General features: G+C 42.5%; 1 protein-coding gene across 1 annotated transcript; it reads left to right on the plus strand.

The window, feature by feature from the left end:
- The first annotated feature begins 893 nt into the window (after positions 1-893).
- On the plus strand, positions 894-2,616 carry LOC147447085 (uncharacterized). Its single transcript, XM_086524243.1, has one exon. It carries the CDS (start codon positions 1,282-1,284, stop codon positions 2,473-2,475), a length of 1,194 nt encoding a protein of 397 aa, XP_086380369.1. The 5' UTR covers positions 894-1,281; the 3' UTR covers positions 2,476-2,616.
- The last annotated feature ends 13,472 nt before the right edge of the window (positions 2,617-16,088 follow it).

Here is a 16,088-nt window from a genome sequence, read left to right on the forward strand (position 1 = left end):
GTTTACCATGGTTTGCAACTAGCTAGTCTCGATTTTCAACTGACTCAAGGGTAAGCTGAGGCAATCCTTTCCCAAACACCGATTCCAATTAAACTCAACCTTAATGACTTTAACACTTTTTTATTATTTTTGAAAGCCATCGTGACTCTTTCACTATCAACCCCAGTGGTAGTTGTCCTTTTAAAACAAGTGAAAGGGTCACAATTGTGAGTTTTGCTATTTTTTTTATTTAAAAAAAAAGGGACAACTACATCTTTGCTCGTGGAAAACTAGCTTAATACCCAAAATTCATCATGATGATGTGTGTGAGAGTCCCTTCAATAGAAAGGGAGTAGCTGAGCAAGCACCGTAATAAGAACTCCTTTTGAAAAGGTTTGAGTGCATTAGAAGTCAACATTAGAAATGTGATCAAACCCATCACAATGGAAAGGGGGTTATGGAGGCTATTTGAACGCGGGGGAGACTTTGACACAAGGGACAAAATAATAATTATATAATAATAATGTAATTAAGCAAAGGATTAGGCAAAGAATGCGTCTTGTGTGGTAAAGGGGCACATCAAGCATATAGAGTGTTATTCCGCGCTTTTGTAGGATGGAGGGGACTTGTCAGCAAGAAGAAACTTCTATTTGGTGATGGGTAAGACTCTCCATCTAATTCATTCATGGAAAACAAAAATGGGGTGCCATTAAAGGTAACGTAATAACGTGTGCTTCAATTCTGCAATTCATCTTAATATTGTTCCCCGCCTTTTATGGTTTCCATTTGCCATACTGTCATTTTCCATTAGAGCTGTTATAACTCTTATGTAAGTTATCTTACTCTTTCACATCCTGCTGGCAGGCGTAGAGAGAGAGAGAGAGAGAGAGAGAGAGAGAGAGAGAGAGACCTTTCTCCTCTTGATAGTGAATCTTTGATTATATTCTATGATCATACTGATAGACTATACCTAGAGAGATATGGAGAGGGAGAGAGGGAGGGAGACTTTTCTCCTTAAGACATAGACTCCTTAATTTCTTTAGCGAGAGAGCGAGAGAGAGAGAGAGAGAGAGAGAGAGCGCTCACATTCTCTCTCAACATAGGAAACATTCAATTAATGGTAGGAACTTAGCATCTAAGTAGGCTCAACACCACATTCATCAATAGAGTTCCACAAGGTAATCAACTAGGCCCTAGAGTCACAAAGGAGTGATTATGGGGGTCCTAATTAAGACCTCTAATCTCCTTGAATTATGAGTTCCATAACATGCACTGTAATCAAGCCTAGTATCAAGATTGAAGATGGGAGAGTTCAAGATGTGTAATGACGGAGAGTTCATGCCTGTGAGCCTCCCATGCCCACCCCCTTACTCAGGCCCTTACTACTACTATCCTTATGACAACATACCCTTTCCGCCTCCTGCGCAGGGCAGCTTCAATAACTATGAGAACAATGGAGGAAGTGATGGCGGCGACAGCGGTGGGGCACCCATCTCTGCCGGCGCAGTCGCTGGCATCATCATTCTGATGAGCCTAATCATTGTCATGCTCTGCTTATTTGCAATCAGATTCAGGACTCGCCTCTTTGGCGACGGCATTGTGCGGCATTTAGGCACCAGAAATGCAAGAAACAGGGACTTAGAAGCAGCGGGCGATTTGCATGCAAGCGCCAACAGTGGGGATGTTCTCCTCACTGTTGTTGGTGGTGGGCTTGAGGAAAAGCTTGTCAACTTGTTGCCTGTGTACGAGTATGTGAGATTTCAGGATGAGGGCAAGCAGCTCTTAAATGTGCAGAAGAAGGTGGAGGAAGAAGGCCGCTCTTGCACGGAGTGTGCTGTGTGTTTGAGCTTGTTTGAAGAGAAGGACATAGTTAGGATACTGCCCAAGTGCAAGCATGTTTTCCATCTACTCTGCATTGACAAATGGTTTGAGTCTCATGCAAACTGCCCCCTCTGTAGGGAACGTATTACCCTGCAGACAATCCAGCGTTTTCTCGAAAACTCCGAGGATCGAGCTCCCCATGGCGATGCCAATCAGGGCCAACAGCTTGAAGAATTTGATGCTTGCCAAGAAGGAGATAGTCAACTTCATAATCATGGTACTGATGCTGTTGATAATTGCCCCGCTGCTATGGGCGCTTACGATGATCAGTGTCATCAACAGGAAAGAGAATTAGCTGTGGCTACATGTGTGCCTCGTGACAATATCCCAATCCATGACTTACAACCATCAGCAGCTGACAATAATGATGGTCCTCAAATTGGTGGCTACCATGCTACAAATCAATATCTAAGTGGGCTTGTTGATAATGGTCAGTATAAGGATAGCCTTTCAAGAAGGCATGCATCTACGTCTTTACCATTACAATCATATGAAAATGATGAACAGGCCTTCTCGTTTCCTGTAGCACATCATGCCACCATAGAAGGTGATAAGGATTGTCTTTCGAGCCCCGACGATCGCGGGCACCAGAATTGCCCCATCCTGGAAGTATAGTATTTACCAGCTACCAGGATGAGATGAGACCCCATTCACAAAATGAGAACAGGGGCAGTGAGGAAAATGAGGACTCCGGGCATTCACAAATATAAATAGGCATGTCATTTTTTTTATGATTGTAGCTGCAGACCATGGCGGCCTCCTCGACGATCGCGGGCACCAGAATTGCCCCATCCTGGAAGTATAGTATTTACCAGCTACCAGGATGAGATGAGACCCCATTCACAAAATGAGAACAGGGGCAGTGAGGAAAATGAGGACTCCGGGCATTCACAAATATAAATAGGCATGTCATTTTTTTTATGATTGTAGCTGCAGACCATGGCGGCCTCCTGCAACGTCTGAGTTTGTGTTCATCTTGTAGGGTTAATGGTGATTCACCATTTTGTCCCACGCCGCTTTATAGCTGAGAATTTCTATTCTTCGTGTAAATACATATTCCTGTCCATCCTTCCAAGAGAATCCTAAAAATCTTGAGCTTTAGGGATAATAAACCAAGCACTTAACGTGGTGTTGAGTTTTACGCATACGGTGGGAGTTCGATTCTCACCTCATATAGTTTGGCATTTAAATGCCCTTGAGTCGACGATGGTGTCAAACATCATCATTGTATGCAACTATGTGTATGCTATATGTGTCAAACGTGATCATTATGTACAACTATGAGTATGTTGTAGGTGTGTGTGTGTGTGTGAGAGAGAGAGAGAGAGAGAGAGTTGTCTACCTAAAATCTTCATCAAGCTCACAAGCATTGATAGGAGTTTTTTGGTTTGAAGTCTACCAGCCCATGTATATATGGTGTGCTCGCTTTTTCCACTTTTGAGTGTGCTATGGTTGCTTGTAAAGTGTCGGGCAATGCCAATTTTTAATGTGTGCTCTTGGCTATGGTCTACAACTCGCCATTTGACCAAGTTTGCAAAGAATGAACACTTTAAGCTTGGCGAGGGTCTTTAGTCTCTATAGAAGGCTTGTATGGGAGATGTCTACCTCAACGTTCATATCCATTGTTTATGCCCGATCTTCTTGCAGAGGTGACTGAGGGTCGAGCGTCATTTAGGCTGTGATGAATGAGGCTATATGAGCAAGCTTCATAGGCATTGGGCATTGCTTGAGGTAGAGCCAGTAAAGTAAGCATGATCGCTTGTCAAGTTAAGGGTTAAGGATGGTGAGATCCAAGCTAAATACGGCTATTCGAGGAACTCAGGCATTGAATCTATGGTGACAATGTCTGAGTGGGAACCAACCCTTGGTCAAATAATTGGAAACGAATGCAAAATGGGTTTTTTTAAATCAGAGTCGCCTGTAAGAATGGGGGAGCATGGCGCAGACATGGTGGCCACCTGAAGAGGAGGACGAGCAGAGGCGATGCCGGGAAAGCTCAAGAGGCCATCAACTCACAGGGGTTGAGAAGGGCGAGCTTGAAGGGAGACTCACCAGGTAAGATGGGCTACAGAGGCCGAGTGGGAGAAGACTTAAGGGGAGGAGAGTGGGATACAAAGGTCTTATGCCAATAACTTTCTATTGCGAGAAGGCGAGAGGCCGGAGGGCTCATGTTAAATATCGGCTAGCTAAGCGCTAGCTAAACGACGTGTAGGTGGAGCTGACCGGGGGAGCTCTTCATCGTGCTGGGCAACTTTTTTAAAAGTTATGTAAGGCAGGCTGCTTTATGCAGATGTGCGTGCGTAGTGTAGTGGTACAACTCTTGCTCTTGATAGGGAGGTCGTGTGTTCAAGATGCGCGTCGTCCAACGCGTTGACCTACCACCCCGGGGAGGTCACCTAATAAAAATGTAAACTATCACATGAGTTCAACAGAAGGGTATCTAAAAGTCACCTAATAAAAATGTAACCTATCACGTGAGTTCAACAGAAGGGTATCTAAAGTTCTTGAACTTACAGAAATATATATACAGAAGGGCATTATTTTTTCAAGTTTTAAAACAACTTATAGATTTTCAAAGAAAAAGATACATTGTATTCACAGATAAGGGGTTTTACAAACATGTCTTGAACGCACGTGATATGGTAGTTTTACACATAGTGAACCCCCCGAACCTACCAGGCAGGCAAGGTAGCCAATATTTAACCAAAACCGAGAGGGAGTTGGTCTTCATCGTCTTCACTTGAATATCAAGGTCATCAGGAGGACGCTTTCTGCATAGGGCGGCTCCGAAAATCTGAGGGAGGGCTCATCATCGAGAGTTGTGGCTAAGAAAGGAGGGAGAGGCGGGCTACACGCAGGAAGGAGGGCATGGTGGGTTATCAATGAAAGTTGCAGGTGCCATGGGTTGAGGAGGTGATACCTCGAGTAGGGAAAATGAGTACTGTTTGTTTCCAGTTGGAGTTTTTGTGCTGCTGTATAAGAGCTGATAGCCACCACCCGCAAATTGTCTTGAGGGGTAGTAGGAAAAAAACGCTACTGTGTGGAAGTTCTGGAGCGCTGTAAAACAAGAGGAAAAAGGTGACGTGCAAGGGGAGGAGAAGAGCAAGAGGAAAAAGCCGCCAAAAGTTCTGGTCTTGGAAGAGGGCAGGTGGGCACGGCATCGGAGGATTGTGGCCGTCAAGTGCTTGAGGCCGCTCGGTGCTGTATTGGAATGTCGAGAGTTGCATGCTAAGGGGGCCGTCGCGTAGGAGTTGACATCTGTCCTTAATCTCAAGCTGTGTAGGACCTCGTGGCTTCATACATGAGTGTGTGCTTGCATGCCTCACCATGGAGGGAGTATGTACTCTGCACCCCTCTACCGGAGCCTGCGTTAAATGAAGCAGCTGCATCTATTTTGAGGGGGGAGAGAGAGAGAGAGAGAGAGATTTTGTAAACAACTAAGGAAATTAAACTCGTCGTTGCTTGAAGGCATTGCACCAGCTGGCAAAAGAAGGGATTTAGTAGCAAGGATCCTATTGATAGATGCCATAGATAATTTGCAACAAGGACATAATTGTACTACACCTCTGTACTTGAACGAGTTCCTAGCTGCCTTATTGCCCAACTTTATGGAGACTCCTTGTAAGTTAAACTTGCGTTGGTAGCTCCAGAGTCTTTGGAGTTGTAGTTATACGTGTTTGAGTGATAGATTTGTGATCCGAAACTGGCAAGGAGGCCAAGCTAAAGAGGTGTTTTACTTCGTCTTTCTTCTGTCAGCGTGTATCGTTCCCTAATGCAATATCGCTAAGAGTCATCTTCAAGTGTCAAAGATTTTATTATCCCACTATAAGGGGAAAATTTGAGAGCCACAATTATTACACTAGATTTTTAAAAAAATGAAGAGAGAAAACATTGCATTTGCCGTAATAGTGTCGGAAATAGGCAACATGTGCAAGATAGATAGCTTTTTATCTGTGGTGAGAGCCGAATCATATATTAATTGAGAAGCATCCAAACTGCCAATACATCTGAGGACAAGAGAGGTTGCCACAAAGAGGGGCTCTGAAGATAGTTATAGGCCTTGCGAGAGAGCAAGGGTCTTCAATATACAAAATTGTTAGTAAGGCGTTGATTACTTATGGTAGTATGTAACACAACATTTGGCCCTTCTAGCCAAAAAAGGTCTAGTTCTAACCGCTAAGGTTTTTTTTGTTGTATGGTCTTTTAGGTAAAACCTAATCTGCTCTAATATCCTTGTATGCTTCTCTGGGTCGTAGTTTACTCTCATGCGATCTATCATTTTAAAATGTTTGTGATCCTGGAAGAAAAAATATATAAATACACAATTAGTCTTGTGGATTGGGCCTGCAATCCTTAAACTGGCAAAGTCAGAGACTCTAACAACCAAAAATAGGAAACCAAAAAATTGGTCTATGAAGGACCACCTAACACCAGCCAACGAATCAAGGAATTACAGACTGTGGGTCCAACTTAGAACTAAGATTCAAACTAGTTTCTAAAGCCAACGGCTTAGTTTTGCCAAAAGGTATGGAAAAAACCTTATGTATAGGACGTGTGTGTAGCTGTTTTTACTTAAATAATAAGAAATAATTGAGCTTTAACGTTCAAAAGAGAGCTGGCTTTAGAGAAAAGGCAATGATAAGTACAAAAACAACTCAGTCTTAGAATTATCTTTGTACATAGCTTATGAGAATGAAGCCTCATTCCATTATAAAATGATAGTAGAAGTACTTCCCAAGCAGTAGGAGCAAGTGTAATCATGGACAGACATTTGTTTAAAGCCAAAAAAAGGCCCAAGACACTACAAGAGGTTGTGTGCTCTTGTGAAGCTGTTAGCGACGGAAATACACTAGGTTTTTATAACCCCCGGCGTCGCTAAAACCGTCGCTACGAGCGTCGCTATATGCGTCGCTATAGGAGTCGCTATATGCGTCGCTATAAGCGTCGCTATATAGCGATGCTCATAGCGACGCATATAGCGACGTTTACACAGAAGACTATAGCGACGCTCATAGCGACGCTACAGAGCCATAAATAGCGACGCCCGAGAGAATTTTTTTTTGGTGGCAGGGCATTGAATGCCCTGCCACCCATCAACCATATTGTACTTGATTCACTTTTTAAAAAAAGTGCAAGGGTAGATAATAGACCCAAAATAGTCACCTACAAGACGCATTGTTTGCAAAATTGACAATTGTACACATCATAGGCAAAATGAATTGATTGGCAAACATCATAGGCATAAAGAATTGATTGGCAAAAGGAACTGCGGTGACAAATGTAATAATATACATGGTTCAAAAAGACGTATAAAATCCGTCTCATGATACATAAGCTATGAGAAACCCTAAACTAATGCTATCTAGCTACGGCTAAACTGACGTCGTCTAGTCAGACGTCTCATCGCGTCCAAGCGGCGTATCTGTCGGATTCTGCAAAAAAAGACAATAAGACAGCTTTCAGTAAGTATAAACATATAACGACATTTATAAAACAATACAAAAAATAAAAAAGAGTAAACCCTAATACTAACCATGCCGTCGCGAGAACTGAGAATGTCCATCAGCGCGTTTAAGGCCCTTCCTGCCTGCGTACTCGCGCTCGTACGGTGTGGGATCACGTCCTGTCATCGACCACTGTCAAAACATACAAAGATTCATTATGTTAGAACTAAAAAACTCATAAACCCTAAACTATCGAACATACAAAAGAGCAATGTGAAAACACTTACAAAAATCGACCTCAAATGATGCCCATCCACCACTCCACCGCTCCCCCAGTGGTGCGAGCTCCCTGCCTCTACTCGCGCTCTGGCTGCTGCATCCTTTTGTTGCTTCCACTTGTCGGGATTCTCGCGCGCTCTCGCGCGCGCTGCTTTCTTCTCTCGCTTTCTTCCAATCTTCTTTGGCCAGCCAGCCAATTCTGGCCTGTTCCACCCATTTCTTGATTGCTTTTTGCACTTCGGAACGCTTGTGTTTGTAGTATTCGCGCTATCGAATCGCATTCGAATCTTCATCGTCTTCATTGAAGCGCTGATCCCGGGTTGGAACGGGAAACTCATCATGAAGTATGCTGATGACTCTGTTTTTTAAATCACTTGGTACTTTCACTCCATTTGTTTAGTATGTAGTGTCTAAACAGCTCAGAGCAAAGACCAACGCATCGCGAGATCACCTTCTTGCCGTCATCATCCATGATGATGCCGCCGCTGATGTCGACGGAGTAAGGCAAGCCCTCTGGCCGGTGACGCGTGAACCTGGGTGTCCCGGCAGGGGTCCTCTAGCGGCGTGTCGATGGGGTACGGACGTCAGGTGTCTCCACCGGCTCTGGGCCCCGAAGCGAGGAGTGTCGAGTGGGGTGGCTCCTGGCGGAGTAGGTAGAGGGTGTTGTAGCTTCTAGGAACAGTCAGCCGTGCAAAACCTGGCGTAGATGGCGATGATGTGGCTGGTGTGGGGGCGGGCAAAGAAGGGGAGGGTAAAGAACCTCGTCGAACACGAGGCGGTGTGGAGGCATCGGTGGCGGAAATCCCCACAACAACCGCCACCGCCACCACTAGAGCGCCGGTGTCTAGACGAGTGTGAAGCTCGTCTCGTCGACGCCGAAGCTTCGGAGCGCGCCGAATGCTCCGAAAGAGAGGAGATGCGGATGGTGTAGGAACGCGCGATGATGCGCCAGAGCGATGACGCTCCACGTACCACTGTCTCTCTCTGCTACGGTGACAAAGAAGAAAGAAAAACTCCTCATCACCATTACCTGCATTAAACAACACGAGAATATTTAAAATTAAACTTAATATTGAATGAATAGAGTAGACAATGACTCAAAGACCATTAAATACAATGATGTAATGACCGCATAAAATACAATGACGCAATGAATGAGTGATAGAAGAGGCAAGTCGAAAACTCAGAATTTTCAATCAAAAAGATGTGAGCGCGCGTAGAAAAGAGCGTTATACACCATGGAAGTACTTAGAGAGCCAGAGCTTTTACAACACGGAGTAAAATTGTTCAAATACAATATTTGTGGCTTTAAGAGATCTCTCTCTCATCCTCGCATAACTCAGCATAACTTCCTATATCTATATAGAGCTCTCCGTTAAAACACATATCCTCTGTTTCATTTTGTAGCTCTCTCTGCATGCACCCCATATTAAAGTAGTAGCATCTTGATGCTCGTCTGGCACCACCGCAGCGGCTTCTGATTGAGCATCTTCCTCTGATCTCCTCCATTGATGTCGTTGTGATTGGCACATGGTAGCCTTCATACGTCCTTGCACTACGAGGGGCTACCTCTATGACGTACCACTAGTTTTGATGTAGACTTTGTAGATGAAATATTACCTGCCAGAGCCACATAACTTACATGAGAGCTTTCAAGCACATAACTTGTAAAAGGGGGATGTTAACTATTTACATACTTACTTGTTCACAATGCTCGGGTAGTACGAAAGTGTCCTTAGGTCAGTCCATTTCTTAGTAGAATCTACCTCAAGAAAACCAGACTCTCTCCTCTACGCACAATAGCGTTGCGACCCTCCATGATTATCTTGAACCATTGCATGTCGAACAAGTCGACAAAAAATCCTCTGTAATCGATCCTCAAAATCTCTTGCAGTGTGCCGAAGTAAGTGAGTTCCGCCACCACAGGATCTGCATCAGAGGAACGTCGTCGACTAGACTGTTCCAAATTTTGCCATGATTCCACAATCTTGAGTAAAACGCTGGTAGGCTCTCCAGAACCGCTGGATAGTGCATCGGTGGTTGTCTTCCCCGTCTCCACTCGATTCGTGCCCTTTGTCGCTCTTGCTTTGCATCCTCATATTGTGAAATCCACTTTTGCATCACTGGATTGTGAAGCATGCAAAATCGGTTGATTTTAGCCTCTAGATCTTCCGTCATCTTCTTCTCAACACCGAGATTGCACATGACAATCCCAGATATGCGCTCATCATCTATGGTTCGCCATAGCGTGTCCCGGGATTTATCAAATCCGTCTAGCTACTCTCCAATGTACACTAGGGACTCTGATACCAACCAACCTTCTGCCATGCTACCCTCCGGACGTGCCTTTTGACGCACATATCCCTTAAGCGTTTTCATGAAACGCTCTAAGAAGAACATCCATCTGGAATGAACTGTGCATTCTGTTAGCCCGGGATAGTCATGCATGGTCACCTGAGCATTCTGTTAGCCCGGGATAGTCATGCATGGTCCACATTAGAATGCCTCTGATCAAAGCATTCCGTCATCCTGTGTGTCGGCTCATATCCACCACCTCTATGCCAATCCACAATTGTTGTAGCTCTTCCAATAGTGGACGAAGATACACATCCATATTCCCCACTTTATATCGCCCTGGCACAATCAAGCTTAGCCATAGGTGCCCCTTCTTCGTAGTCAACCACGGGGGAATGTTGTAGTTGACGATGACAACGGGCCATACACTGTAAGATGTTGATCTTTGACCAAATGGATTTACGCCATCCATAGCCAGGCCTAAGTGCAAATTTCGAGCTTCCCTGGCAGAATCCGACCATGTTCCATCTATATGTTTCCACGCTACGCAATCTGCAGGAATTCGTAGCACACCATCCGAAGATTTATTCTCCTCATGCCATGATGCTAGGGCGGCCATGGACTTACATTCGAAGAAATGCTTGATGCGAGGAAGCAGAGGGAAATGTCGCAAAACCTTTTGTGGAATTTTTGTCCCGTGGAGATCTACTCGATATCTTTCGGGAATCACATTTCGGACACTTCTCCATGTCTATGTATTCCCCTCTGAAAAGAATGCAGTCATTAGGACAAGCGGTGGATAGAATTGTAATCCATCCCCAAGTTTCGCAAAATCTTTCTTGCTTCATCTCGGGAATCTGGCATCACATTGTCAGCTGGTAGTATGTGCTCTTTCAGCAATCTACACAACATAAAAATATGATACAGTCGTGTAAAAATCTATCAGATCATTATACATTTAGAGTTCTATTAAAGTAAACTAATTGTAATAGATCACCTGAAAAGCGCTGTGACGCTAGTGTCACTCCATGCAAACTTTGCCTGCATGTTGAGAAGAACCAGGAGTGCTTTCAATCTAGACATGCGTGCTCCATTATACAATGGCGTATCGGCTTCACTTTTCATATCATCATAGATAAGCCTTTCTGAATCCATGATCGTCTCGATCATTTCATCAATCTCGGGCTCAAACATTGCCTCGTTGGGAATGTGCTCTGCATGATCATCCCCCGAGCTGTCAGAGGCTACATCTTGTGGCCTCACATATGCTGCTTGACCAAAGCGCCTGCGAACACGTCTATTGGGTTGCAAGATTGCTGCTTGTTGGCCAGCGTCAGAGTCCGACGGTTATAATTGGCAACAACTCGATCTATAATAGATGGATCGAACTCGCCAAATTCGCGAACCTGTTGCAAAGAAACACGTCTTGTCCGTCGCACAGCATGCTTGCATTGATTACAAGGACATAAGACCCTCGTTGAGAGATAGGTGTTTCGTTGGATGGTCCCACATCCTCGTCGCTACTCATAATGAGGATAAAAAACTTATAACCTGGACAACAAATTTAATATTCTATTGGCATTCTTCGTCTTATCTCTCTCTCTCTCTCTCTCCTCTCTCTCTCTCTCTCTCTCTCTCTCTTTACCTCACATTCTCTAGTCATGTCCAATCCCGCACACCTCGGTCTAGAGGTGCACGGAGATCAGAACCACCGGTTATAATCTCGTCTTTATTGTCAATACCTATATTTGTGGGTACAAGAAATCTACACACCCACATCTACATGATACTGCATGTAGTGGACAAACCCCTTTACCTCTTCTCTAGCTCTAGCACTTCACAGCATCTTAACATCTTTTCACAATAGATCTTTCACTGTTCGTCTAACTCTAAACCCTAAACCGTAAGTAATTCTTGCGTGGACTCGATCTAACGTAAATAAGCGTAAATCTAAATAAACGTAAATCTAACTAAAAATAAAGCTAAATCTAATTTAACGTAAGTCTAATGACTAGAGGTTGTCTAGATTGTCATTGTGTCGGGATGTAGTGACTCTTGCCACCCTGAAGATCCACCTTCTTCCCTATCTTCTGAAGAAATTTCACCAGTACTTTTGGATCGACGCAGCCCACCAATGAGTGAAGGCAGCAATACCTTCATTAAAAATAATTCCATTGAGGGCATTCTTCACCCACTCATGCATGCATCGCAGTCTATGGCGCCTAAATCTAATCTAATATAACGTAAATCTAGTTAAAAATAAACCTAAATCTAATTTAATGTAAGTCTACATATAACCTAATCTTTAACGTCTTTTAAGATAGTTTCTACGACGTTAAAACTCTCTCTCTTCTTGTGATGTGTGCGCTTTGTGGATGTGTGTGCAATAAAAATGAGATAAATGGTATAACCTCTTCTATCACTCCAGCCAAGTATGAAGATTGAAATATGCTCTCTTTTCCTCTTCAATAATAGGTCTTGAGTTCAACTCCGTCTCTAGATCTTTTCGGCTAGATCTTTAGGTCTTTTAATTTTAATTAGTTTCTTACGACGTTAAATTAGTTTCTCTCTCTTTCTCTCTCAATGTGTGTGCGTTTTTTTGGATCGTATGCATGTTTTCTCTCTCTTTTCCTCTCTCAATGTGTGCGTTTTTTGTTTATGCATGTTCTCTCTCTCTTTTCCTCTCTCAATGCGTGCGTTTTTTGTTTATGCATGCTCTCTCTCTCTTTTTCTCTCTCAATGTGTGTGTGCATTCTTTGTTTATGTATGTGTGTGTGCGTTTTTGTTTTTGTTTGTACTCTCTCTCTCTCTCTCTCTCTCTCTCTCTCTCTCAAAAACACTATGTGTGTGTGTGTGTATGTGTGTGTGTGAGAGAGAGAGAGAGGGAGAGAGAAAGAGGGTAAGGGAACATGAGAATGAGGAGAGGGAAGGAGCATACCTGGCTCTCCTTCTTCTCCTCGTGTGTGTGTGTGTGTGTGTGTGTGTGTGTGTGTGGAGAAGAAAAAGAGAGAGAGAGAGAGAGAGAGAGAGAGAGAGAGAGAGAGAGAGAGAGTGAGTGAGGGAGAGCCTTACCTGCTCCTTGCTTGAGGGCGCCGAAAAACTCAGATCTAAGATCTGAGTTTTTGGGCGCGCTCGGTTATTTTTTTACCCCAGCCGGCGTTGCTATGAGCGTCGCTATAAGCGTCGCTATGAGCGTCACAAATTTCTTTGTAAATTTGCGACGCTCATAGCGACGCTTATAGCGACACTCATAGCGACGCCGGGATTTTTTTTTTTGAGCGTCGCTGTGTGTGCGTCGCTAATATGAATAGCCTCTTGTAGTGAGAAAGGATAGAGTCCTCACCTTCATCCATCTAAACAAGACAACACATACATTAGTCTACATTGTGTTTTAGAGGTGTCAATGGACTATTACATTAGTCTACATTGTCTTTTAGAGGTGTCAATGGACTATATCAGTTGTTATCCATTTCCAACTTACAACTTTTTAAACTTAAAACCAATGTCTAGAGTTTTTCCAGGTATTCTAGATTTGTTTGTAAAAAACTTTTTATTTAACCCAAAAACTATATTATAATTTGGTTCCCATCTTTTAATTGTACCTTAAACCAAACATATTACCGTAAAGTCACCAAAATTTTTAATCCAAGTGTCATATTTTCTATAGCAGCTCACTATTCAATATCCGATTTTGCCAGATTTGTTAGGCACTAATTTCTTTAGTTTTTTTAAATATTATTAAGATATAAAGTAACCAAAAAAGATCTTTTAAATGCGTCCTATCAACCCAAACATCTAATTGGCAATAAAAGGTAACCAACTCAGCCATGTTTCTCTAACTCAAAAAATATATAAGTCCACTTGGGTTAACTAAATCATTCTTCTTAAGTTTGTATGTCCCAAGTTATTTTGTATATTTATACCAATATTTCCACCAAGTATATTGCATCAACCTATTGAACAAGGTGTCAATCCTTCCAAAAAAAAAACTAGCACAATACCCCATGCTTCTATGTTAGAAACGAGACAGAACTAAGGTGTTAGTGCATCAAAAAAAACTTTTTACAGCTTGTCTAGATTGTAATAAAATACCCATATTTGTTTATATTCCTGTTAGCGTATATTCCAGATGTCATGCTATATAAGACAATAAGCGAGATTTTCAACAAGTACAACAATCCCAAAATAGCACAAGGGAAGAAAAACCCCATTATACCACATAGTAGTATGCAGAGCTTTCCACGCGTCAGAAACAGAGTTTGAAAAACAGACAGAAAGTACATCACTAGTGTTTTTTAGTATCAAAAGGCAGGAGGTCCTACTAAATACCCAATATCAAAGTTTTGTATAGTATTGTATGGGTCTTAGCAATCTGAAGAGTCCCCCTCTATAGTATAAGCAGGACATATCAGTTGCGAGCAGTAAAACACTCCCCCACTATGTGTGGTTCCTTCATTAGAATAAGAAGGGTACCAAATCAAACTAAGAATATGCAGTATGTTTCATCTACGGAGGGCTACGTAACAATCTATAGGGAGTTTCAATTATGCATGGCTCATACCAAAGTGCAAAACCGAGTTAGGAACAAAACAACCCTACATAGTTTTTCCTTCAACCTAGCACCTTTTAAGGCAAGTTACCATCCCAAGTGCTGTTAAATCAACCTACTTATTTTAATAATCAACCATTCCAAGTGTTTATTATATATGTATAGAGATAAAGATAGCCATTTGTGCCATTCACCTCAGTGTCAAAAATTTATTTCAGTCAATATTATGTGGGCCTTACCAAGCCCATTTTACCAAATAGTCATGAAACTATCACAGATGTTCCATAATTGTGTACGAGCAGAGGTGCTTACATCACCTTAGAACCACCATTTCAAAGAGATAATAGCATACTATAATATAAGAGTGATTTTGAGTCAGTTACCGACTTGTGTGGGCTGCATTGTGAGCACCATACCACCACAACAAATAGTAATGCACACAGTCCTCTCTTTCAAATTCTTACACAATCCAACACACACAAGGCTAAGTGAGAGGAAAAATGTGCCCTCACCTATTTAAATAGAAGTTGGTTGATCATGAATAATCATGGCGTGTAGCGAGTAGTATACTCCATCATTCCAAGCTTGAGTTGATAGGGTGCCACTTTTATTAACGAACCAAATGTAGCCGCCTCCGATGGGGCTAGGTTATGGTGTATAGAGTTGCCTACGCGCTATTAGCACGGCAAGGAGGAGATAATGAGGCAAAGAGGCAGAGCGTGAGGGTAGCTTCGTTATAGGAGACCTTTTAATGACCACGTTTAGGCTTATTAGACTTCCTCCTTAGGGGTGTCATCCCATGGTGGGATTATCCAAGGGTAGCCAAGAGGAAAATAGGCATCATAACTATTCCTATTTAGCTAGTTGTTCGGATGTTGCTAACCCCAACTATAGCATGGGTGGGTACCCATAGAAAAAATAGGATCAATACGGGGTTTTTTAATAATGTCAAGTAATATGTGGGTTTTCTTTAGAAAACAAAACATAATTGCTAGGTAACAAAAAGAATGTTAGCTAAATAAGTACCCATGTGTGTGTGTGTGTGTGTGTGTGTGTGTGAGAGAGAGAGAGAGAGAGAGAGAGAGAGAGAGAGTTTACCTAAAATCCTCATCAAGCTCACAAGCGTGTATCATTCCCTAATACAAAATTGCTAAGAGTCATCTTCAAGTGTCAAAGCTTTAATTATCCCACTATAAGGAGAAAATTTGAGAACCGTCGTTATTACCGCAAATTAACAAATGAAAATGAAGAGAGAAAACATTGCATTTACGGTAATGGAGGTGGCAATAGGCGAGGCAATGGTTTGTCAGTAATAGGCGTGGTAGTAGTTACAAATATATATCCGCGTCTATTGCCGCACCTATTATTGTGGATATTACCGCTATACGCTTTTTCAAAAATAAAGGTGCTCATTTTGGCCACCCAATTTTTGGGTGGCTTAAATGAGCACCTTTATTTTTAACCTCCATAAAACATATGAAACATCAATTTTATTTTGAAAAGTGTGCAAGAAAAGATAAGCGATAGACTTTGAATATACCTTACCTTGACAATTTAAAGTACAAAAGAGCAATAATTTAAAAAACTTATAGGTAAGATCAAAATTTTAGTTGAGCTGTATATATATGTGCTCATAGAGTTTTATTTGTGCCACATTTGCA

The sequence above is a fragment of the Adiantum capillus-veneris genome, chromosome 11 (assembly GCF_014529385.1).
Source record: "Adiantum capillus-veneris isolate H3 chromosome 11, ASM1452938v2, whole genome shotgun sequence".
NCBI lineage: Eukaryota > Viridiplantae > Streptophyta > Polypodiopsida > Polypodiales > Pteridaceae > Adiantum > Adiantum capillus-veneris.

Coding starts and splice junctions, on each gene's coding strand:
- LOC147447085 (XM_086524243.1), top strand. CDS start 1,282: ATGGGAGAGTTCAAGATGTGTAATGACGGAGAGTTCATGCCTGTGAGC.